Genomic DNA, 27,216 nt, shown 5'->3' on the forward strand with positions numbered 1-27,216 from the left:
GAACCCGTTTTCACCAAGTGTTAGAACACTGAAATGACATGATTCTGACTTGTCAGGCTGATTAAAATCCACTTCACATTCAGATGGACCTGCAGCATGAGAAAAAACACTGCAACGGAATAAGTAAAGACAGATGCAAAACGACAGCAGATAGGGAGGGAGTTCACGTGTTTCCTTAAAAAGGAAAATGGAAAAAAAGTGAAAAATAAGAGCGGGCAGAGGAGAGAGGAGAGGAACATGGGCTGAACAGAGTGGTGGCTGGCCACAGCAAATGGACCACAGGCAACCTCTAGACTGCTCGACCGCAGTGTGTGTGTGTGTGTGTGTGTGTGTGTGTGTGTGTGTGTGTGTGTGTGTGTGTGTGTGTATGGCTGTAATAAAAACAGCACCTCAGGTTCCTGAAAATTTGGCAACACAGAGACACAAGCCACATATCCCACAGCCAGCTTTAAACGAAGCAATGCCCAGACCCCCCACCACCCCACACACAAATATCACTCCGCAGCACTTACTATGCAGGGCAGGGCTGTGTGTTGCAGAGATGGGAGCCCAGTGTCGGTTTGGTGTGTGGATTACACATGGTGGAGTTGACCTGAACCTTCTGGTCCTGCAGACAGATCGCCTTGGTGGAGATACGACCTGATGGAAAATCAGCAAGAGAAAAAGACAGAGCTTGAGGCAACCAGCGTGGAGCTGCAAGGGCCACAGTCAAGACACACACGGGTGCACACACACACACACACACACACACACACACACACACACACACACACACACACACACACACACACACACACTTGTCAGCTATTTGACAGCGGAGCTGGGGGATACTGTGAGTCTTTAGGGACCAACAGTCTGAACTTCTCAGTTGACAAAAGTGCTTTTCATTAGCTTTAACACACTTCCTGGACTGCTGTGGACTACAGGAATATAAAAACACATTCACACACACACACAAAGAGACAGATACAACATACACAAACATACAGATTAACATCTGACACACATGCCATAGAGCATACACTTGGGTTCTGTCACACTGACGCACATATTTCTGCCTCTTTTGTGTTCTAACTGACCATTCGCTAAGCCCCACCCCCTTTAGTTACAGTCATTACACTTGTCAAGCTTTCCTTTATCACCGGCACATATGCAGTTTGCAATGACGATGGCGGCCTAGTTACCACTCAGAATGAATAATAAATAATACCTTTTTAATACATTTTTAGATCTGCATCATAAAAAAATGCAAGCAATTCCATCTGTCACTGGAGGATTTCATCAGCTGCATCTAGATAGCTAATTAAGATAATATCACACTTCATGACTTGAAATGCTAGAAATGCTATCTCTGCCTGACTTTTCTTTCCAGCTGACTTGTTTTAAAACAGAAATATTGTAAAAGGGCTCTTAATTATGCACTTGATGGCTACATGCTGTCACGTCTAAAGACTGAGGATAAAGCTTATCTCCCTGGCAAAAAGTCATCATTCCTACAAGCTAAAGAAACAGCATTGTTCTTGTATTCAAAGGGGAAGTCAGTATGATAAGTATTGTAAATGTAAGACCAAGGAAACATCACACTATGTTCAATTGCACTTGTATTTGTTCAAACAGTATGCGTTCACTTTTAATCTAACAAAAGCTTCAGAGATAAGAAATAGTGTTTGGCAAATCAAACTCTATAGTAACGCTGACTTTGGTTGCTTGGACAGCTAATTATTTAAAATCTAATTATGAGCTGAACTACCTTACTACACTGCACTAGTTGGCCAAATATGTTAGCCAGATATGCTAATGATTGCATCTTGTTTTTGAGCAGACAAACACTCTGTTTAATCTACTTACTCATTATTCTGCTCTTGTGTTTTTCGCTAGAAATAAAGAAACCACCTTCTAAACTCTATACCACGTACCAGTGTGTCCCCAGCGCCATGCACATGCCTAGTTATGGTTGCTCAGCTTTGATTGGAAAATGACCGTTCAATGAAGGGGTTTAGTGAACGGTCAATTCATGTTGCATACGCAACACAGAGTTCTTCTAGTTACACCATTAAAACTCACATGTTCAGGCCTACATACAAAACCACAGTCTCACCTCCAGCACAGGGAGCCGAGCAGTCAGAGCGCACCACACCCCAGCTGTAGTCGGGTTTCCTCTCGGTGCGAGGCAGGGTGTACTCCCACACCACACCCGGGTTCTTTCCCTGCAGCAGGATCTGTCCGGCAAGAACACAGTTAGTCACAAAGTCTTCCCATGTCTGAGGATAGTTTGCCTTTTAACCTTTATCCATCCAGGGAGAGCACACATCACCCTGTTTGACAGCAACACAGGTTTTTAAATCTTCGCATTAAACTGAAAGTCATACACTTCAAACACTTTATCCCAGCGGCTCCAGGGGGTCAAACCAGCAGCTTCCCTCCCCTCATGTGGTTCCTCCACTAATCAGAAGCTCAGTGGTATGCTCCCCGAATCCCCTGACTGCGTGTCAAAGGAACTTGGCCAAGATACTGAATCCCAAATTGCAGTCGATGGGTGTTCATCAGTGCATAGGAAGCTTTAGTGTGTAAGTGCTGTAGCAGGTCTGTATGGTAGCCTCTGCCATCAGTGCATGAATGTGTGTATCAACGGGTAAATGTAAAACGTGTTGTAAAGCACTATGAGTTGTTCGTAGACTACAAGAGAGCTATAAAAATGTAAGTCTAGTCGCCATTACAAGGCACGCAGAGCGACACAGGCAGTCAAGAAACCTGGGGTCTTTTGGCATCTTAACAACACATGAGGTGTCTGCATTTGGCCGGTGCTCCACCAGTTTTGCCTTCAGTTTGGGCCATCTAAGACAAGTTGAGCACCCCTGCTCTAGAAGCATTAAGGAATGTGTTGCTCCCTCTCTGGACCTGGATGATCACACTATTATAAGGTCATTTGTTTGGACGGAACGCACATGAGGGATGATTTCCTTTTTTTTTTTTTTTACCACATCCTTTATGCTGGCTGGTGATTCTCTGTTACCTTTCTCTGCACAGGAGATTTATTTGGATATTCAAGTCAAGCAGAGACTAACGGATGAATAAAAGCAGACATACCCATTACAGAGAGAAGCATCAGGCTATCATTACAGCAACCCCATGACGATTCACTGCCATGGTGAAGAATTTTGTTTCAGCTGAATTTACACTCAGCTCTTGGTGTGTCTTTTTAAACAATTTCAGAGCACTGCCCTGGATTGTATTCAGTGTAGTTACGTCCCTTGGTTTAGTTCAGGTTGGATGGGTATTAATCCTCAATCCATTCTGCAAATTGTATTAAATCCAACTGTCAGCAGCCATTCCAGTGCCTGACAAACGTATCAAGTCTATCAATATCTGCAATAATGAGCTTTGACAAGTATATTTTCTTTGGGTTATGTCCTAACGTACAAGGAATCTACCCCTAACCATCCAACTCAGTGAGCCAAGCACCTCCTGGGCTCAATCCACATTCAACAGCCCTGGGGCGCCTCCGCAGATTGGACCAATCACCTTCTGCTACACCGTAACTGTTCCATGTGAGCAGTCTGCACAGCTCCAGACAGCAGGGTGAAAGGGGAGATATATGGGTGGAAGAGGGCAAGGAGGTGCCTTACGTCCGACAAACATATCTCTATGGTGGTACAGTGAGTACAAAATTATGAACAGCTGAAGTCAGGAAGTTTCTTAATGTACTTTTTGTCTGAAGATGAGGCACATGTCAGGCTATAATGTGCAGATCTTTTCATAACCAATCTTTTTACCCAAACAAACTTAAGCTGAAGATTCTGTTCAATACGCCTTAAGGATCCCATATTCTGCATATTTTCAGGTTTGTACTTTTAGTTTAGCTACTAGAAAATGTATGAATGTTTTATGATTCAAAAAACACATTATTTGTTTCATGCTGGCCATTACTGCAGCACCCAAATTCACCTTCTTCCTCAAAGCTCTATTTTAGCGCCTTTATTTGTAAGCCCCCTAAAAAGCCCAGTCTGCACTGATTGGTTAGCTTTACCAAGCCTGAACATGCACCACCCACCATGTTTCCACCTCAGCTCTGCCAGTGTTTTTACATCTACAACACTGCTGAGGGCGGGGCTGGGGGTGTGGCTGTGGGCCCAGCAGAGTTTCTGAACACAGGGTGTGTGCTTTTCTATGACAACTGAGTTTTTGATACCCTCACCGCATTTATAAAGCACCTAGGAATGTGTTACAATTAAAACAGATATGAGCATCTCACATTCTCCAATCCTAGACCTGAGATTAAATGAAAAATCCACACAGTTTTATTAGAGCACCACATAGCTACCGCTCTTCCCCTCAGTCACATTATCAACATGTTCTTCGGCCACAAATCAAACCAAGATTTACGGCCAAAGGACATGTTAAACATTTGATGTTTAACATGTGATCTAGGACAGAGCCTCCTCCGGAGTCTGAACTAGAGGACGTCTAGCCTAAAGTGGTCAAATTGTGGCCCTGACCTCTACTAAACTGCACAATAACTGGCAACACTTTAACACCCACACTTCCTTTTCTGATGCTTCCCACCCAAACCAAACCCAAACTCAGCGCCATGAAACAACAGCCACCACTAACCACACTGGGACTTTTTGCTTATCCAAGCAACCAACTCTTACCAACATCCCTGCTCCTTCTCCAAACACAGTGATGTGAAGCAGCAGCTACAGAAATAACATTCAGCAGGATTGTTTTATATATATATATATATATATATATATATATATATATATATATATATATATATATATATATATATATATATATATATATATATATACATACATATATACACATACATGTATAACCTTCAAACCTTGACACTTTCTACATGTTTGATCTTTCTTTCTTAATCCATCCACAATGCAATACATCCAACCATCCATGGTGTTAGCATTGTCTGCTTGGAGAGATGCTAACTTTGGAAAAATCATTTCAGACTTACCCAAAACTGTCTCCTCTCCAGTTTTCCAGTTTGGAACAACTAGAGTCGAAGCTCATCCCCTGCCTGACAACCAAACACACAAGCAGGCTAATGTCCTTCTTACCCATCCTACAAACAAAAGTCCCACAATCAGTACTCAGGATGCCCCTGTGAGATCTTTGGTAGTCAAAGCAAACTAACAAAAGAAAAATACTGTCTTGATATCTGTCACAACACATGAATCTGACAAAGCTTTACTGCCAGCAGATAAATGAGCCTTATCTGGAGTGACAACAGAAACCACTATCAGTAGGAACAGCATGAGGAGAAAGAATTCCGACAGTCACCTCTGACACCCGGTCAGGGAGTTCACACAGTTTAATTACTGGATGTAACCCTAATTCCAATTGGAACCTGATCATTTTCATGCATTTTTTTTTTCAACTGCTCAGTGAATCAGTCAAAATAACCAACACACGAGTCCTGATCTGTTCCATGTTTCACTGTTACAATCTTATAGATTTAGGTCCTTGAACACATTTATCATTAAAAAAATCACCTTCTTTTTCCATTTCGGAGAAATGTCCCTTCTGACTGGCATGGCGGACGGCTGTCAGTACAAAAATAACACACTAACAATGAGTCTTAAGTTCTATGCTATAAAGAAGAAGTCAGTCTGAGGTGCAAATCAGAGCTTTACTCAATTCAGTTGCATTTTGGAACAGTTTAACCTGCACACTGTATCGTCTTCTGCTTTATGATTGAATGTTTCAGGCTAAAATGCACCTTAGAAGTTGTGTCTGTATGACTGAATGTACCTCCCACTTTAGTCAAAGGATCAGATATCTCCTGATGCATTTGTCTGTCCTTTTGATTGACGATTCAACTTAGAGAGCTTCATGTCCAAGCTGCAGAAGTGCTTTAACTATGAGTCACATAACACTGTCTGTTGGAAAAATGAATGGGACTTTTACTCCCAGAGCCAGGGGTGCCTCAAAGAGCTTCTCTCAGTCACAGTGCTGTTTCCAGTGCAGAGGAATGAGAAGGAGGATGAAGCCAGATTTGATTAGTTGTCATTGATATTTCAATATTTTAATCAATCACCAGTAACATACAGACAGACAGAGAGTCCTTTCTTTCTTTTTGATTCCTTTTGTTTTTAGGCACCTGAGCAGAGTGAACAAAAGCTCTACCATTCACTGTCCTGAATGTAAAAATAGAAAAAAGGTTTACACATTACTCACTTAACTAGAGTTCTCAACTTTCCTTTGGCTCAAAGTTTAAGAAATCTTAACTCTTGGCAAATGTTTGCAGTCCCTGGATGGCTATTATTTTCCAAAATGGCTACAAATATCAACTTTTGTTATTGTGGTTCATTGAAAAATCATATATATGACGTGAAAGAAACATACTGTATGATACCGTTTCAGGACGAAGTGCCTGTCATGTTTATTCGAAGTGTTGTATCATAGGCAACTGGACGTGTTCCGGTTTCTTTAAGACTTTCACCTCTTATCCAGATGTGAATGGTTGTTAAGCTGTCTGGGGAGGGAACAATCATTCAGCCCTGGACCCACCTGGTCCTAGCAACCCACATGACGGTCTGTTGGCACAAGTGGCCCTAACGACTCTGAAACTAGGAGCTCACACTGTCCTTAATGACTCCCCCCAAGTTAGTTAGAGCTGAAGAAGAGTCTTAGATAAGAGGCGAAATGGCTTCAAGAAACTAAAATACATCCAGTAGCCAATGATATTGAACTTAGAACTACCATGACCTGGGTGAGTGAGAACCTTCATCAACCTGTCATGTTTATGTCGTGTGATTGATGTGCATCTGTCTTCCTCCAGTGCACCATCAAACCACAGGGTGTCTTGGTTTTCACAACCCAACCACCACACCACTCATCAAGTCATATGAGACGATGATGAATTCACATGTGGTGAACACAGATATCAATCTCACTTGTGGACTCACAACGTGTTGCACTGGACTGGCATGACCTCGCCTTGCCATACCACAAAAATGTCTATTCAGGGGGAATTACCCTGTTCGGTATCCGCTGAGACCTCAGCCATATGTTATGTCTGTTCACTCCGCCTTCTCTTGTTAGCTATGTCTTTTCCCCCTTTCCTTTACCCCCCCACCAGCTGAGCAGCTGTGCAGATGTGAACACCTTGTCACAGCTTACGCTCACACTCCTCAACATTTGTTTTTCTTTGAGTCTTTCAAGCTGAGTAAGGCTCTGGGAGTGATCGGTGCATATAACCTCCCCTGTGTGCTCACTTGGCTCTTCTGTGACAGCGCCAGTTAAGTAGAATGTGTGAAACAGATGAAGATCATTCTGCAGTGAAAAAAAATCCACTCATTTGGCTCTTTTCATTTGCAGTTAAAGTCCTTGTGACCTGACCTTAAGTTCTCACATCCAAAGAGTTCAATTGCAGAATTCTTAATCTTTTAATCTCGCTCTCCCCCGTCTCTCTAGCCTTCTCCCCCTATCAACCTCTTTCTCCTTTTTGTGATTACAGGACATACTTATAGAGATTATGCTCGTGTCATCTGCAGATCAGCAGCAGAGTGCTCTGCTGGACAGATGTATGGCTGGGACACACAGACAAGCAGGAGGAGCGCTTTCAAAGTGGCCACGTCCCTTCTTAAAAGAATATTTAGGGTTATTACAACTTGGGGTAGGGTTATCCCTGCATTCAACCAAACTAAATGGTAGGAATGCAGTGACATCTCTCTAGTATGACAGTGCAAGTAACACCAGTGATTTAACAAATGGCTGTAGTTCAGTCCAATTATCAGAAAACCTGTCTACATAGAAAACTGTGCTGAGCTCTGCAGGTCAAACCTGAACCAAGAAGCTATTCTGTAAAGTTTGGATTTCATTAAAAACTTCATCTAACTGTTCTTGTTTTTGTTTTTGTTTTTTGCACTATTTAACATTTGTGCGATGCCATCACATTCACAGACCTCAGCAATTAACTTGATTGGAACAATCTTACCTCCACCAAGGAGGTTTTGGTTTTCGCTTGTGTTCATTCAGTGGATTGTAAGCAGGATTACACAAAAACTACTCAATGGATTTCTGCCAAACTTAAATGTACGATGGGTCAGAAGAGACCCCATTAAGCTTTTGATCCTGATTAAGAGACAGATCCAGGAATTGTTTCTCACACAATATGGCGTTTGTTGACACTGTCTTTAATTTCTCAGTGAATAATTCATGAATCTTAATGAAAAAATCCAGCATTCTAAGGTTTTTGGTATCTATGAGTGAAAACAATTTGGTGCTGATCTGAATAATACTCTGTCTCTAGCAGATTTGAATTAGTTTCATGTGATACTTGATAGCTGTAGAAAATTTCATGACAATCCAAAGTGGCCGTCTGACAGACCAACATTCCAAAAGCTGTGAGGCTAAAAATAAAAGATGCATTGTTTGTTTTAGAAAAAACTAAATTACCCCTGGACATTACCATAGTCAGTGACAGCAAGACTGTGGCATTACAGAAGAAGAAATAGCTAAAGTTAAATTCTTTGCAAAGTTGCAAAGAAATAATTCATTGTGCAACTTATTCTTGGAAGGATGATTGATAGATTGATGGAATGATAGATGACTGTTGCTTGTCTGCACCTCTGCAAGCACTCATCTAGCAGAAACAACAATGGGCTGTCTTGAGCCAAATACAACAGCTACTCCACTCTTTTTAAAATAGCTACCAAAACACTCAGACATTTCCTGATGGCCAAACAAGTGACCAGCCAAGCGCTTTCAAAATATCACACTGGTATTCCTGCTGGATTTACAGGCCAACCATTCCTGCTTTGACCGCAGAATTGCAGTAGCCCAGGGGATTGAGGGAAGACTAGCTTTAACACGACTACTGCTTCACCCATAATGAAGGGAGGGAAAAAAAACAAAGGTCTTCTCTTCACCTGGTTTCCACTTCTGTTTCCACAGCTTGGGGTCAGAGTTCAAGAGAAAATAAATGCTTTCACTGACAAAGTTATGTGGGAAGAACATCCCACACCTCCCACCGCCATTCACTTAAACCTACAGGGCTATAAGGATAATGACTCGGCCACTTGTCCAATATTAGTTTTGCTCTCGGGAGGATACGGCTGTCCAGCAACACATTCTGATGCTTCAAGATGGGTAAAGACTTGCCTTCCCCTCCAAGCTCCCATTTCTGACACACCATTGATTACAAAGGAAAGTACCATCAGCTCATAAATCACCTGCTATGACAATGCAGGACATCTCGGTCCAAGCAGCCAACTGATTTTATACTTCTTATCCCTGCCTCTATAGGGCGGTTGACTTAGGGATTTAACTCACTCTATTAGCCTCAAATCACATGGCCGCAACAAAGCACTTTTGAGCTCAGTGGCCATAGGGGCCACATCCATGGCTTTGAGTATGTGTACATGGACAAAACACGTGACTGTGCTTACCCCCGGAGCCAGCAGTACCATGAAAGGGAGCCGCACATAAATAGCGGCAAGCTTCTGCCGTGTGAGACTGAGCGGAATAGTGAAAGTGGCACAAAGGCTGATTTAGACTAATTGTGCAGCATGTCCCTCTTTATGATACCCACATCTTTGTCCCCGTCATTCAACAGATGCTCAAAGGAAAGGTTCAACAAACTTCTTCAAAGCAAACTGTTTCCTCACTAACCCTTACTAGTACCTGGCCACTGATTTGAAATATCTGCCACTTAAATTGTAATGTGAAGTTTATTATAAACGCAAGCTGTGAGTTTGCCCTGGGCGGCACAGACCGAGCTCAAGGGGTTCTTACTGAACTTTGTGACATGCATTCATGTGAAAGATGATGACAAGGAGAAAAGTCAGAGTTCCAGTTCTCACATAAACACAAACACAGACACACACAAATGGCAGCACTTCCAATTGTTTTGATGGCTCATTGTTTTGAAATCCCAACAGTCCACAACACGTCCAACTGGACTTGATCCCTTACTCCGAAAACAAAAGCCCACTTTTCTTTCCTATCTTAGTATATTTAGTCATGCAGGGAGTAACCTTCTTCAGGTAACACGGTAAGACTAGCTACGTGACCTTTGTTGTCTTGTATCACTAATAAAATGTGGATAATCATTTAAATGGTTGGCTTTGATTTTAATGAAGCAGAAATGAGTTGTGAACCTTTTGTCTTCCTCTTGTTCTTTTTACCCTTATCTTCTTTCCCTCTGTCGCTCAAAAAGAGGACAGCTCTGAACAAGACAGCCTGTTTGAACCCCTCAAAAGCTCTAGATTTTCCTGATTAATGCTTTCCACACAACCGACCCATCCCCAGGTCATCCCTAACATAACGAATCACCAAACACAATTACTTCCCTACAGAAGCATTACAGACAGCTACAACCACCCCTGTTCTCCCTACCACCCAAACCTCTTGTTTCATCTAAGCCTATTCATATCCAGACATAAGAAAAAGAGGCGCGGCAGCTCTGCCAGGGACCCTGTCACTGTCAATTGCTACAAACGGACATCACCCAGCAGTGGCGGCTTACTTCAAACACCAGCGTCTCATTAGTAGGTCCAGCGGCATACAGGCTCTCCGGCTTGTTGAAAGAGCGCTGGTAGTCAAACACGGTCCCACCAAAGTGGAACTTCCCCGGCCAGTCAACAGTCCAGTCCCCGGTCAGGTAGTACTTCCTCTTGAGGGAGCGAACAGCCAGGTAGCTGGTTGAGATTTCCATTTCCTGAACACGAATGCTTCTTGCCCTGGCTGGGACTATAACCATGGAGTAATACTCTGACCAAACAAAGGAGAAGGAAGGAAAAGTCCATGTTAAATCATCTGTGATAATCTGTTGTCCCTGGCTTACCTCTTAAGGTTCTCCACTTTATCTCTGTTCTGTGTGTGATACTGAACAGGGATGAAGTAAATCAAACAAAAAAGACAAAGACAAGCTCACCGTTAGCCCTGTGTTGGAGGGTGTATTGACCCTTGAAGAACTTGCAGGTGGAGTTGTCTCCCTTACAGACCCCGCAGGCATCCAGAGAGGCCTTGGAGCCCAGGATCTGGTCACAGCCTACTGCCTGCACACACACAAACACACGTGCCATCAACGTGGACAGAGCTGTCAGGGGAACTTTAATTCCTTTATTGTCAACATTGGGAGTTCTACATAGCAACCGCACCTGACATCTGGATGTAAGGAATATGTATGGTATCAACATGAGTGCTTTGACAACTAGACAGGGTTTCAAACAAATCCCCAATCAAACCAAATTATCCAGATCTCTTATTTTGGAGTGAAACTCAAAGTGATCACACCTGACATGTCCACTATACTCATGGTTTTCGCTTTAGTAAAATAAGCACGTAAGAATTCATAAACATTTGACAAATATAATTTGAACTTTTTCTTAACATTTGTCTTCCTTTCAAAGCAGGTGGTGCAACTTCAAATCCAGCCAAAACTGCGTTGTGCCACTTGATTCTGACAATAACTTAACTGTGCGCAAAGTTTTTACTGCACAGCACTGTGAAACCATGTACCTCACACACTCCATCAATGCAGACATCCCCTTTGTTCTCAGAGCAGGAGGTGCCATCTTTGACCTTGCTGGACATGGCGAAGAAGAAGTCGTAGTCTTCTGCGATGCAGTACAGCTTGCAGATGTCCTCATCTGCTCAGAGAACAACAAACATATAGAAACACAGATACTAATGAAGGCGGTAGCATTGATAAAAAGTTCACACTGTTGCAAGGATGCCACGAATCTCACCCATGAACTGGTGAATTTAAAGTAACCGTGGCCACTGTACTGCAACCTGTTACACACACAGTACAGTACAGATCCTGCTGGGCCAGAATTAGAAAAGACAGGAACTGACAATGAATGCACCTGAGGGTATTCCTGTGGGGCTGTAGGTTTATTTTGTAGTTCAGATCAGTTATCACAGACAAGTCTCTACAGCCATCTTTGATTAAAATAAATGACGGTGAAGGTGACTTGGCCCAAGGTCCTAGAAGGCAGTTCAGACTCTGTTCCTCTCTACATCACCTCCCATTCATCAACAGCTTAAACAGGCCTGGGACGGCAGCCAAACACACTGCTCTCCTTCGGTGCACCCTCTCTGTCCCTCGCTCTGTGTAACAAAGCTGGCCTGTAGGCTTCCTTTTTAAATCTATCCCCACTGTGTCAAAGGGTGCAGGTGGCTACATGCCTCCCATGCACATTACACAGAGCGATCGTTTCCTCAAGCTTTTTGGCCCTAATCACTGCAGCAGTAAAAAGAGGTTGGCATTACAGAAACACTTTACAAAAGACATTCAGACCAGCAGAGTACAGTTGGGTGCAGAATATCGACGGAATTTAGACAAGAAATAGCTTGCCCTGAGCGGTCTGCAACTCTGTGCTTTGAACAATGAGGTTTCTTTACTTCTGTACTATGAGCAGGGAATAAAGTAAACCATGGGATGTCTTCATAATCCTTGGAAAGCACTGTGTTTTCTAAAAAAGTTACAAAAGCTACAAAGGAATTTGAGATACTTTTCAACTCTCAAAGTCATTTGCAAGAAAAAACACCCAGAATATCATCAGTGCAAATACTAAATCTAACTTTAATGAGCGGACATGTGAACATCTTTAGACTTCAGTCGGATATCAACTGACCAACCTTACCGTCCACTTTGGTGTAGGGCTTCCACTTGTAGTACCAGCCCCTGAAGGGCTTGCTGTTGTACTCAGCGCACTGCTGAGCTCGGAAGTCCACAGCGTTAAGAGGACACGGCCGAGTGTTGCAAAGCTGGTTGAGACGGCTTGACCCTGAGCAGAATTTACCATTGTTCTGTGGCCTGAGTGGAACACAAGAAAAGACAGAAGACAAGAAGAAACGATGAAAAAGACAGAAACATTTTCAGAGATATCCTGCTTGTTTTATTACCACAACTTTACTAGGTGTCAACAAGCCTATTTAAAACAACTTAACAACTTAACTGTAACAACTTAGATACAGACAAAACACAGACAGCTGATCAGGGAACAAGACGCACAGTCTATGTGGGACAGAGTAGAAATGTGCTCCACTGTACTCATCACAACACATGCTTCACACGGTTCTAATGTCAAGATACAGAAATTATATGAGAATGCAGATTTAACTTGCAATGGCTTCACGTGTCCAACCCAGAAACTCAGTCTGTATTTTATACTGGTGGCAGCAACATGCCATGATGTTAAGAAGAAGACTGCAAGCTAGTAAACAAGGACAGAACCAGTGGCTCAGTTCTGATGGGAATGACACTGAACCCTCAGAGACTTTGAACAATGTCCAAGGTGACATCATCACACTAGTCTGAGTCCAGGAGGTTGTATGGCATCTAACCCTGTCTGAGGGTATATTTTCAGTACTTCTGTATGTAGTTCAGTGAGTTGGAGTGTTTGCTGTTTGTCGCCAGGTTATAGGTAAAACAGTTGTTGAACATATGTTGAAACAAAGACCCCGTCCTACGTCAAAAAATTAAACATACATATTGGTGGTAAACCACATATGTGTTCACAATTAAAGGACACATCATCCAGCCTAATGCATGACTCCACTATTATCACTGTTTGCAGACTTCTGGATCATATGCATAGGGGGTTCTCAATGCAAAACCGAGATCCCTTATAGATTTGCTGAATTAATATTCGAATGTGGAATAAAATGCCTTGAACATGTCTGTGAGACCTCAGGGATACACACCATCTGCTTTTGGTGAGAAACACTGAATGTAGACATCGCCTCTGTCTGTTGTAAGAAAACTAAACAGGGTAGAAAATGTAAGATCATCATTTTAGGCTTTCTCTCTTTCGATTTTCCATGATCCACAACAAATAGCAGCCTCGGTTCATCAAACACACCTCCTATCTGTCAGTGTAGGGTTAGTCAAGCTCAGTCACGAATGTGGTTAAAATATGACTGCAAAAGAGAAGTTTGCATACTCTGTCAGACATCTCCACGCCTCTTTAACCACACGGGAATAACATGGCAACATTAAGAGGTAATGGAGCTTTTAAATGCTGTTAAAATGATAAAAGCGGTCACCACTTGTTAGTCAAAGACAAGCAGAGTCTTGACATTCAGTAAACATCAAGATGCCAATTCTGACTTCCCAGGCTTTCTAAACTCATGCCAGGCATTCCGACCCAACCACCAGCAGAGAAAATTGAGTTTAGCTATTTACTAAAGTGGTCTGCAAACTCACAGAGTGAGGAACCATGCTGATCAAACACGTCCAATAAAACAAACCTCACTAAGTGTTACAATGTAATGAAGGGCTCTGGAGAAGGAACTGAAAAGTGCCTGATAGAAACAATAAACACCAGGAGGTGAACACACAACTAGTGATAATTCTTTTGAATTTCGCCAATGAGGCATTATTGAAAATGTCTGCGTGAATGTCAGCAGCGGGGGGCAGAAGCGAAAAAATACATGTTGCTTCACTTCATTTTTCTTTTAACTCCAACCATTCATCCCCTCCATTCAGACCTGGACTCAATCAAACAGTGACCGAGCTGCCAAGAATGATAGAGCTCCGTTCAAGGTGTGTGTGTATGTGTGTAAATCTGCTCCACGCTGATCTTGCTCCCCTTGGTTATGGGGGAATTGGCCCAGGTTTTCGTAGGTCTGATCCTATTAAGATTTAGCGGCAGACAAATGCAGCACATATGGTAATGTGCTTACGGCAGGCCAGTGGGGGACTACGCCGTGCACTCCGTCAGCCAAGGCCTTTTGATCAGAGGTGAGCATTAAATAGGGACAGTTTACTGCAGAAGGGAGTATAATGCAAGTCATGGATTACAGACAGTCGGGCCTGAGTTTCACAAAACTCCTGATTCCTCTTCTTTGTCTTCACTGCTCCTCTCCCTAGATCACCCTGCATCAGTGCAACTGTAAATCTGCCTTCCAACAACAGGACAGAAACCAGATATGACAAGTTTTCCGTTTGTGTTTGGGTCATTCCTCTTCTGTCTCAACACTCCAGCTCCAACGCAGCCCCCAGGACCCTTTAGGATGCTTTAATGTAACAGGATCCTGTTAAATCTGCCCAGCGACAGAAGCCGAGACGACCTACTGTAGGTCAGAGGTCATTGTGTCTAGTCTCGTCACCTGTTCCCTCCCTTGCCTCCTGTAAAACACCTTTACAAGTCTACTGAGAGCCTCCTCCAAACAAGGTCCTATCTGAGCACCATCGCCCCCGTCATCATACACCACCCCCCCCCCGACTCCCTTTAAATCGAGTGTGTGACAAAATGTGCTCCCCACAAAACCAGGTCAAGATCGTGAACCTAATCTCCGAGGCTTGTTGGTGAGGATTAGGATGACTGTGTTTGATCTGGCAGGTGGTCTACGGGGAACAGAGGGAGGATGGGGGAGGGAGGGAAAGACGGGGAGAAGATTCATTTTCCGTCTTGGAGCAACTCCTAGAAGGGAAGGTTTTAATCGGCCGATCTCATAGAACTCTTTTACAAGACGGAGCAAAAGATACATGCTGGCCTCATAAAATGGATGGGTTTGTGCAGAGTCAAATGAAGGATTTTAAGACTTCTCCTGCTGGGTGAAGATTTTGTAGTAGGGCAGAGGTGAATATGTATATTTCGTCATATCTGTAATGCTAACCTCCAAATAATGCATTTGCATTATGAGAGATATGGATTCCCAAACATGTCATTTAGGCACATACTGCAAGTTTGGCAAGAATCGCACTGTCATGTGCTAGTGATCATTGAGGAGGACAGCTCAGACAGTCCAGACAGTTCAACTCAGTGGTGAAGATGACATTAGACACAAGCAGTCAGATTCAGGCTAATCCTTCTTGTTCTGTTCAGATTAAGAGCAAAGGGGGCCTTGCCAAAATAATCGCAGATTACTGGGGACAAACACAGTCTGAATGTCATGAGTCAGAGACTAAAACGTGACTCGGGGGTACATGCTGCTGTCAGAAAAGGTCTGAGTGTGTTCCGCTGGCTGAATTCTTTTAGCGGAGGTGTTGTGGTGGATTCAGGGAGGTAAAGACATGGCATTATTATGACATACTCCAGCCTAATGTTACTGTCTTCACGTGAGAGTTCTTGAGTGATCTGACAACTACTCGGGTGTATTTCGATAACATTATCATGACTTAGCATGACTGGATCCCCCCTCTGTCCCGCTGACCCCATAACTCACATTTTAGCAGCATCAAGCCATAATTTAGCGGCTGCTCCTACAAAGCACTCTTTAGTGCCACAGGAATGATAAATGAACTTGACAGCTAACCTGCTTTACCCTCTGTGGCTCTTCATGGTCTGCCAGTCTTGGTGTATAATGTGTATCATATGAGAGCCGGTCGGCCTCAGAAAACGTTTTGGTCTTTGATCCCTCACAGGGATTAAGAGAAGAGTTAGATGTGACAGACAGAACAGTCGAATCAGTTTCTGCCCAGCTGTTAAGTGAGGAGTGATGAAACCAGTGGGGTGAAGAGGACGACAGACAGAAGTAGACGTGTTTGAATATCTCAACAGACTCCTTAATGGAGGGGATATGATTGAGATACAGGGATATACTTCTCAAGAAAATGTCCACGCTGAAAGAATACATACATTCTCTGAATGCTGAAAGAAGCTGAACTGAATCAAAGGTCTTAATGATAACGTGTTTTTATACACGAGCAATTTTGTCAGAAATACTGTAATGTAGCCTAAATCTACATAACTTGTAGGAAGATGCAGAACAAAAGTATCTCTTAACAAATCTCTTAACCCTTATCCCTAACCCTTTAAAATATCATGATTGTGAATTAATACCTTAAAATATCATCCTGACAAATCTTATTGTTTTGTTTTGTTAAAAAGGCTGAGTTCTACGCATGTGACCAGCATTAGCAATGTTAACTGATGCCATCAAACCTTAGCAACTATAAGCTCAATAGCTAATGTTAGCAATGTTCATGTTTTCTTGCTAGCATTACCAACATCAGCTATCACATCACACTGGCAACTACTTGAGGGGCCAGATGATTCAAACAATAGGGGGGTTTTGATTTGAATGCAATGGATCAGTTGCAGGACATTACAGTTACAGTAAGTTCACATGTTTAAACACTGGGAGATTAAAGAGCTGAACATTTGTGTTGGTTTGTTTGTTTGTTTGTCTGATGGATTGATTTAAAGGTGATGATATTAGACTTGAAAGGGTTTGAAGTCTTAGTCGAGGTGTGAGAATTGAAATTAGTTGAGATGTCCATTGAATCGTAAGCACTGATAGCAGAAGAACTCCTGATGACAGCAGTAAAACCACCAATTGATGTGTAATGATGAAGATGATCTGTCAGTTTGTCTAAAAAATGGTTAAATTATTTGAAATGTCAGTTTAAACTGAAGCACTGAGGATACTGAGGACAGCTCAAGTGCATGTAATGGAAATGCAGCTGGATTATGAGCGCTGACTGTTCTGATCCTGCTCTAATTTCTTGACACTGGTTCTAGAAGTTGCATTATATTGCTCAGGTGCGCCCGTTATTTTGTCTTGCCATGACTCGATGTAGGCTCTTGCGTGCAGTATCTGACTGACAACCATGGAGATTTTGTAAATGACTCTATGAGATGAAAAGATGATTGCATGACGTCATTTTGATATTCCAGTCATGTATGCAGACTCTGCTTGGCTAAAACACAGTCTGCAAGTGCAGCAGTAATTAAGAAGGCAACTGCGCCTCTAATATCGTTGTCATGACAAACACATCTCACCTGCACCTCTGTGTGGAGACACGTAGGATTGGATGTGACATGCCACTATGATCTAACCTGCTGTGACTAATTCTTAAATGATGGCAATCAATAACTGAACGGACCAAACAGAAGATCCTTTGTGATGAAGTTTGAGATCCGTCCACCAATCAAGGTGGTGCATTAGCCTGGGATGTCAGCCATTAGTCATGATTCTACTGGAAACTTATTGTGGTATGAGTGTCTGGTTATATTGAGTGTGTAGATGTGTGCGCTTATGGTCGAATATGAGCTTTATGTTTCCTTTTATAGTTGTGGAGCCACAGATTGATCTATAAGGATACTTCTGAATGAAACATACCTCATAAAGCAGCAAGAAATGTGCTTTTTTTTAACTACATATCAAGAATTCCTAAAATTCTCTTGACAGCTGGCTAATACCACAACTCCCTCTAATAATCTGGGTTGACCTTCTTTCTTTTTGATTGGTCATTAGTGAAACACACACTCTTCAGGGACAACAACAACAACCAAAGTTGTAATGTCAGAGTTTAACAAGACCTCTGTGAGACTGGTCGTACAGTACAGGCAAGAAAGTGGCTGAAATAAGTCCTCTTTCTGAATATCCCATTGCAGACTTCCATTGTCCTGTATTGAACCTGAAAAACTGCAGGCCAGAACGACTGATGAGCTGACAGACCATCAGTGAATCTAGTACTGTATTGCAGTGGCATAGGCAGAAATGGTACTTTGGGGAGCCAGTGACAAATTAGGTGTAAATAAGGGCTTATAAAAAGAAAAAAAGGAAAATTTTTCTTTGCGACAATCTGCATTACTACATACTAAATTAAAAGAGCTCAACCTATAAAGGCTGTATACACAACAGTATAGACCAAACCTGTCTATTATATCCTAATTCAGACTACACATATATTTGCCCCGGCTGAAAGGGCACGGGACTGTTAATTACTCATTTAATCTGCACATGTAAAACATCCCTTTGCATTCATTACCGCCATCGTTGCTTCAGCGCCTTGGTCAGCTCACGGAAAACACCAAATGTTCTTTTCACGAATCAACAGAAAACGGAAATCAAAGTATGAAACCACCCAGCTGAGCAATGTTTGAAATGAGAAAGAACAACACGTTCCTTCGTTTCTATCAAGTCAACCACATACAATGAAATCTGGTTGAAATGTAGTTCCTGTGCAGAAAAATGAGCAACCCATTTCAAATAAACAATGTTCCCTTTCAACAATAGACCTATGAGGCTAATACACATTACTTCCTGTGAAATCCCATCATGAGCAAATATGAGGCAATGAAAAGGCAGTAAAACAGCACTCCTACCTGCAGATTCCAGCAGCTCATGTTGAACATTTAGGCTCATTAAAGTTCAGTTTCTGGGCAGCTGCTCTGGACAATTTTGGATCCGTGGATCATATTTGAACATTATTAGAAAGTTTCCTTTACTGAGAGCGTCTGCATTTTCCCTGTGAACACGTAGGAGGATGTCCTGTTTGGCACCACACAGTTCAATATTCAGAACAACTTTTAAATGGTCTCGAATCCTCTCGATAAATGTCTGGGATGTTAGTGAGACTCGGTCGATAGAGGCTGTGGCTTGTCTTCTTTCTCAACTCAAAGAACTTTGAAGAACTTCAGCCATTATTGTTGCTGCAACGTTACATCAGCAGGCTGGCTGAAGGCACACTGGTGCAACCAAATACATTCCGGGTTGCTGGGCTCCTTCAACAGTTCCGTTTTAATCAAACTAAACAAACACAACAAGTTAACGATAAGGCAACTTATATTTATCTATGTTCTTCCATGAATGTTATGTATTTGTAATGTATTTTCTGTGACAGAGTATATTTTGATCAAACCTGGCGGGCCGGTGCCACCCTGGCACATTACTGGCTACGCGCCTGCTGAATCGTAAGAAAGCGAAGCAAAGACCTTAAAACATCTAATAAATCAAATAAGGTGTTCTGGGGATAACAAAGAGGGACTGTACATCTGTTATGAACCACAACATTAAAACAGGATCTCTCATTTTCGTGTAATGACATGCACAGAGCCCACTGCTAACAAAGAGATATGCACTGTGGGATCTGGGTCTGCAGAATTATGTAGAATTACGTTTGTGTGAGTGAGCAGCAATGGGGGGACGTTCGCTGACCGTCTTGGCAGCTTTGAGAGAAAAAGAGCATGCTATTAGGAGATTTTCCTCGTCTGGAGCATGGGGAGAGATAGTCTGTCTGTCTGGACTGTCAGCCTGACTGATGAGAGCCGTTATCAGGCGCATGTGTGTGAGTGTGCGTGCAGAGTGCGAGTGTGTGCGTGCATGTGTGTGCTGTGCTGACAGCTACCTGGCAGACAGCACGTTCAGGTGTTCAGAAAGGAAAGATTTCGAGACGTGCGGCTTTCAAGAATTGCTTTCTGGCCTGAACTGCAAGTCACATTCTCATTGTAGAAACAAGCGCGTGACAACATGAATCTGTTCGCAGAGTTAAGAAGTTGGTGATGAATTAGATTAATAGAGGATTATGTGAGTTTGTGCACATGTGTTTACCTTGGGCTGGTGCAGGAGCGCTCCCTGTACATGACCCCTCCTCCGCAGGATCTGGAGCAGTGGGACCACTGCGACCAGGTGGACCACTGGCCGTGGACCGCTCTCGGGCCATGCTCCCCGTATTTGACGCACTGACCCCTGCGACACCACTGGAGAAAAAGAGAAAGAGAGAAATGAAATGAAAGAGAAAAAGACGCACAGAAATAGCTTTCTTATCAGGGCTTGAGCACTGGCCCGAGCTTCTTCCCTGAGTTTCCTGGCTTGGACAAATGCCCAGCACCACACCTGGACACTCAGACACTTAAGCTGCAGCCAAGGCACCACGCCCGGCCCAGTCCAAGCCAAACCTACAAACACACATCACCACCTCAGTCCCTTACTGATATCATATTTCGATATGTGTTTGGCTGTTCTCTGTCCAGCTGGAGAATCTTGCTTCAGCTGTCTCCTATCCTTTATTAGTTACTTTAGGTCCCGAGAATACTTTAACCAAAAGGACGATTGTGGTTTATCATACCGTAGCTCTAATAAATTCATAGCTTTTGCTTCTATGAGTTATTATATATTTTTACACACTGAACTTATAACTGCCATGTGGGAATATCATGCCACCACCACAACAAAGTCTGACAGGTGGTAAACATCCCAACAGTTTATCTAAACCACCCAAAATGTCAGTCATAATCTCTCTTAGACAGCACAGCACAGCTACAACACATCAGATCAAAGCTGAAGTAGGACGTCAGTATTTAAACTGTGATGTGTATTTCCAGCTGACAGTTTGAAAATGTATGTTTTGCCCTAAATACATACTAAATACTGCCAAGGTGTCAGTTTGTTGATTATTTTGTTGGTTTGTCAGGAGGATCACACAAAAACTGCTGAACGGCTTCCACAAAACTTGGATGGTGGAAGGATCGCGGTCCAGAATAGATCACATGAACTTTTGGCATGAACAAGGATAACAGGGACTGATCCAGGAGTTTCTGTCTGACATTGGGAAAGCAAGAAAGGAAAACATTTCTGACATTAGGAAATAGGGAGTTTTTGTTAATTTCTTAGGGAAAACACATGGACGTCGATGAAAACAGCTGATTATTGATCATTTAAGTGGCTGATATCTATGAGTGAGTACAATTCCATGCAGATCTTAATTAAAGTCTGTCATTCTTTTAAAACACAATGCAGATTAAGATTCCATCTGCATTGTTCTGTTCTCCGAGTGCTTGGCTGTAACAGTTCTGGCGAGTTCAAGTTATGATGAAGCAGTTGTCGGTGGTTTAAAACGTAGGGTGATACAGGGCTACTGAGTTTGATATCAGCTGAGGTATGCTCTCTACTGAGTGCCAGGCTAGTTTTCTCTTCAATTAATCTGACTAACCTCATTCAAAGGAATGATTTTACATTTGGGGAAATAAGTTTACTCTCTTTCTTGCCAAGAGTTAGATGAGAAGATTGACCAGGCAACCAGCACAGACACGCTAGCATGCTACCATACCTCGCTAGCAGTTACCTCACTATACAGACATTAGTGTAACTTTTTGCAAAAAAGCAACAAATTATATTTCCCACTTAGACTACTGGTTTTAAAAGAGTCTGATCATCTACAGTGGACCACAAACCAGGTCATCATCAATGACAGTTTTGTTTATCCTCTTGTATTTTGTGTCTGTGGACATTCATATATTAAAAAGACATCAGTACTATGAAAAACATGTTTGTCCATTTACTGCCAGTTAAAAATGTATGTGTGGTGTCTAGTAAGAGTGCTGGTCAAGTGAAACTGTCAGAATGAGTGGGCGACTGCTGTGGGACTTCTCCTCACCATATCAGGACCACAGCCAGTGCCCTCAGCAGCAGGCATGAACTTCGTCTCACACCGGTGTCCTGTGCGATGACACCACAGCGACTTGCAGATGTCCTGTCAAACACACACACACACACACACACACACACACACACACACACATCCTATGAGATATGGTGGTTTTTTGTAACTGGAAATGTTTCCTTATGACCATAAACTTTTGGCACCACGTCCCTCCCCTCCTCCCTCTTCCTTGACCCAACTGCACCTGCTTCTTGCCAGGACCACCATCACGCCGGTCGATCAGCCTCTCCCGCCCTGATAACCGGGGATAAGCTTCTCCACAAAGCCTCAGTGTCAAATCTAATTACTGTACTTCTTTAATGAAACGAGCTATAATTGCATGTGTCATCTGACCCAACAATACAGAGACAGAGCGAGTGAGTGAGCACAGAGGGAGAGCCGGGGTCGAAAGATAGGCGGCAGAGTCTGGCAACCCGCCCAACTGCAACTGGCAACAAGAGAGAAGGCAAAAAGGAAGGAGAGCAAAATGAAGGAGAGACATCTCTGGTGCATGTGTGTGTCTGAGACTTTGTCCTCACGCTGATCATCTTCTCCAACACGAGCAGGTGGTTGGCAGCCACAAGTGCACGCTGAAAATCATTGTATATGAGCCCATCAGCGACAAAAGCAGGGAGGAAAAGTGTGAAAGGCAGCTCCAAATCCACTGTTAATTAGAGTGTAGGTTAATTTACCACCCACCCACATTAACACAGCTTTAAGAAATGCAGATGTAGTATTTTCTCTTCTGTTAGGGAAACATAGCAGGGATTTAAAGAATCACCAATGCAATGTCATGTGCGCTAATCCGTCATATATACGATTTGGCAAAGTCCAATTCCCAGCAATTACAGCCCTGGAGAGGAAACCCTGCAGAACTTTCACATTTACATGTGAATCGACATCGCTGAATGCACCGAACGTAAAGGCTTATACCAAGAGCTCAGGGCTTTGAGGGGGGAGCTCAGGGGGAGGCTGGGGACCCCCACTGAAATGATGGAATGCATTTTAATGGAGGGTCAAACGTGGGGGGTTCGAGGTTGTTATGCAAAGATCATGCTAATTAATAAAGCGCCAATTAAACACTCCATCATTAGCGCTGTAATGCAGACAATTGAAGCTCATATGTGATCCGGGTGCTCCAGCTCATTACTGGGGGCTCATCTCGTGAGCTTTGGTGAAGGAAAAGGGACTCATGAATAATACTTGATGTAAGATTTTTGGTGTCCATGTAAAACCTGGACTAAACAACTGCTGTATAGATTCAGTTCTTTGTAGCTGCAGGATGAAGGGTTATTCTAATGAACTATTGCAGGAATAATCTTCCCTCCTTTCCTTTTTTCCCCCTAGTGTATGCTGCTGCTGTGTATAGAATCAGATTGCTGCCATTTTTGCCAGAACATTCTCCAAAAAAGAGACTTCTAATATTGACTATAAAGAGAGTACAGCCAGACAAACACTTGATGTTTGGAGATGATTTCAAGTTCAAATTCCAGGACAGATGAAAGAGAGATGAAATTACAACTGTGAGAGTTTGGCAAAAAGGTGAGGACCAAAAAGCAGACTGACAGACGAGGGAAACAGAACACTTCAAGATAAAACAGGGCTAACTGACCATAACCAAAACCATGATGCCGATAGGATACAGTGGTCAGTATAAGCACATTTTTGACAGTAACCTTTAAAATGTGTACCTCTGTCTACCTGTGAAAACGATATGTCACGGAGGTAGGATGATAAACATTATTGTCTAAAATGACATCATAGCACTGTAGCAATAACCTTTTCTGGCCACTGCTCAGCATTGGAAGAGTATGTAAACGCAACACAGATGGATTATCACCTTTGATATAAATGATATTTGACAAATCCAGCAGATTTTAAAGAGTTTGGAGTTTTGGGCAGGTAGAATAATGATATCCACCTGATGAATGCAAGTCCAGTAAACACTCTCCTTTCAGCTCTGTTTTGGTCTCCAGTAAACTCAGGGAACTATACAGCCCTTCAGCTGTTAATTGCTCCATTTTCTCTCCACCAGCTTGTTAGAGTTGGCTGATTGGACAAATAGAATTTGGCACCCAATTGGAGTGCATCACTGGTTGTTTTTTTCAGGTGACTGTTGTCCTTCTAGTTTGCCAGTTTTACGGTCCGCCAAGAAAGACTGAGAGAGCCGCTGCTCAGCTGAAGACTTTCATCACTAACATAACCCAGGAGCAAAGAATCCAGCCAAAGAACAGGTGAATGAAACAAGCCAGGTTACCTTCCAGAACTTGTCTTCTCCTCATAGGGACCGTGGACTATCCTGCCCACTGCACATGCACACATATATGAATATATCAGCAGTCTCTGGCTGTTGGGTTGGTGCTCGGTTGGAAATGTTTTTCAGAGGAGCAGTGACAGTGAACTAAAACAGCACAACTGTGGGCACAAAAGGCATAACAAAGAGCTTGAAACTGGTATGAAGCTCCACAGAGCTAGAGGGAACTGCAGATGATATAGACGACAATTCTCTGAAGATTCATCAGTGTGAGTGAACCCTTTCACAGACAAGTTGTCAGTGTTTATATATAATTTTCGATGATAGCAGCCTAAAAACGTGGTGGAAGTGCGTCAAGTGGAAATCTCACCTTGACAAAATCAAGACCGCACAGTTTGGCCTTGGAGCCAAACTGCCACTTGCACTGTGTGTCTGCGTCATACAGCTGCCCGGGAAGCTGTTCAGGATACTTGTACTGACCGATCTGCTTCGGCTCGTCCACCAGACAGGATGCCTGGGCTGTTCTGGTGAACACAGCAAACCACCCGTGTGTCAGAAAGAGAGCCACAACAACTCACTGGCAAATGTAATAGTGTTCATGCACTTGCATGCAGCGTTGAGGCCTACCCAAGGAAGCGGCTGAGGTACTGTCGACTGCAGGTGGACCAGAAGAAGACCCCGTTGTTTCCAGCCAGAGTGGGAGACATAATGTTGCCTTCTGTTTTGCGACAAGGGTTCCCCTCGCCATCGTGGATCATCCCAAAACTGGAGGACAAAATCAACAGCTTTTGTCGTGATGCTCAAGCTGATGTCATTTCCCCCCTAGATTTGTTATATTTTACACTGTATAATGAAAGAAAAATATAGTGTTGAGGAAAGAGTCATCTGAAAATTTCAGTGGACAGCTTTGGGGCCCTGAGTCAACATGTTTCTGGGCATGTATTTGGTTTAGCTGGCTAAACTCATACGGAGTTTGCAGCAGATACATATTCTGACATATTATCACCTGGGCGACTTAACAGACATACTTTGTCGTTAGTTTATTTTGTGAGTGTGCCAAATACCGAGAAGAGTTTTACCACAACATAAAATCTAAATATCAAAAATAAAAGCCATCCCATCCCAATGGAAACCTAGAAACACAAAGTCAGAGCCGTGTGGCCTGAGGTACTTTCCATTATTCTCTCATAGAGTGTTGCAGAGGGGATGAAGTAGTGCGCTAACGTAATGCTCTTACTGCAGGGTTTATTTGTTTCTTTAAATCAGACCACATTTATGTCATTTAATAAGTATCAAATACAGCCACTCACAGCAGCATAGAACAAATATGGCAAGTGGTGCAGTGTACTGCTTTAAAATTGCCCGAATGCCTGACACACGTTCATCTGTTTAATTGTACAGGTACAATTTATGTGTCAGCTTTGATTGTGAAAGCAGTTTTATAGCTGTAAAATACAGTAGAGCTTTTGTTAAACATACTTGTGTCCAGACTCGTGAGCAATGGTGAAAGCCAAGCCCAGCCCCGTATCCTCATTGATGGTACAACTCCTGTACTTGCTGCACATTCCACTGATGGGGGCGAAACCTGCATAGACAAAGGAACGGGAGAGGGAAAGTTTTACTGTATTTTACTTGGTAATTGGTCATTATCTATAGCAGGTTAATAATAATTTTCATTGTTGATAAATCTGCTGATTATTTCCATGATTTAACGAGTACTTGATCACTCAGAAAATGTCAAAAATGTTCATCATATCATCTTTAAATTGATTATTTTGTCCAGCCAACACTTGATATAAAATCCTCCTGTCTCTTCTGCACATTATTTCTGTTGAAACCTCTGACAGATTTGGCAAACACCGAACATCTGTCATATTTGCATATTGCATACGTACATGCATGGAGGGGGGATTCACACTGGATGTTAAGTGCAACCTCATAATCCCCGGCCAACTTAACTGAAGTTTGCTCCCAGGTATTTATAATCACGTTAGATGGCTACTGCTGATGGCGGACCTGCCAGCATTAGGAAAAGATAAGCGATTGCAGAGCTGGGGTTTACAGTAACTGACAAGCTGATGAAAATATTCAGTAGTGGTCGATGTTTTTTCTTATTTTCTGGCAGAACGCTCTCCCAGTGGACCCAAAAATATAAGAACATGTACGGTAGAAACATCAACATGCGGTTGATGAATGAGCCTTTGACTTTAAGAGCCAGATGTTAAACTTTAACAACACTGGCAAAACTTGGCTCACATATAACTTTGTTAGTGTTGTTACTCTAAAATCCAATAGCTCTTGACATCTGTCCCAGCCCGTCAATGCCGTCTTAGACAATACCTATTTCTCTTACGGACGCAGAAGTTGATGAATCCTTTTACTTGTGAGTTTCACTTTTTTTAACTCCTGCCGTTAATGACATAATGTGCCACGCTGAGATTGCAGGCAATTAGTGGTGTGAAAGCAACATGATTAAGATATTAGCAGGATTACCTCTCTACATCGATGTTGTTCCAGTAGCTTTACCTGTTAGAAGCCCTAAGATTCATGCGTAAACTGAACTTAAGCTCATCCACTCCTGCAACACTGCTCCCTTCACACATTCTTCACACAGATTTGACAAACAACCATGGCAGGATACATTTTTAATGAGCTCTTTTCCCTCAAAGTGACAGTTAACCAAAGGGATTGTTACACTTCTGGCAGTGGATCTCCAACTAAATGTAGCTGTTGTTCACAGCAAAAAATAATTTCTTCACTTGAAATTTCTCCTGCTTGCACCTGTCAAACTTCCTTCACCCCTGTTGTAATGGCTACACCCTCAGCATCA

The 27,216-nt window shown here is 42.7% G+C and overlaps 1 protein-coding gene across 2 annotated transcripts in view; it reads right to left on the bottom strand.

The window, feature by feature from the left end:
• Nucleotides 1-27,216, bottom strand: part of adamts18 (ADAM metallopeptidase with thrombospondin type 1 motif, 18) — a 60,918-nt gene that overhangs the window by 14,993 nt on the left and 18,709 nt on the right. For both annotated transcript variants that reach the window (XM_037094287.1, XM_037094288.1), the window contains 11 exons: nt 25,866-25,971; nt 25,014-25,151; nt 24,757-24,910; nt 22,088-22,183; nt 20,263-20,411; nt 12,621-12,793; nt 11,491-11,621; nt 10,904-11,027; nt 10,496-10,740; nt 2,099-2,219; nt 513-639 (listed from right to left, as the gene is read on the bottom strand). In XM_037094287.1, coding sequence (XP_036950182.1) covers nt 513-639; nt 2,099-2,219; nt 10,496-10,740; nt 10,904-11,027; nt 11,491-11,621; nt 12,621-12,793; nt 20,263-20,411; nt 22,088-22,183; nt 24,757-24,910; nt 25,014-25,151; nt 25,866-25,971 — 1,564 coding nt within the window. The remainder of the gene's footprint in view (nt 1-512; nt 640-2,098; nt 2,220-10,495; nt 10,741-10,903; nt 11,028-11,490; nt 11,622-12,620; nt 12,794-20,262; nt 20,412-22,087; nt 22,184-24,756; nt 24,911-25,013; nt 25,152-25,865; nt 25,972-27,216) is intronic.

This window comes from Acanthopagrus latus, chromosome 4, assembly GCF_904848185.1.
Source record: "Acanthopagrus latus isolate v.2019 chromosome 4, fAcaLat1.1, whole genome shotgun sequence".
Taxonomy (NCBI): domain Eukaryota; kingdom Metazoa; phylum Chordata; class Actinopteri; order Spariformes; family Sparidae; genus Acanthopagrus; species Acanthopagrus latus.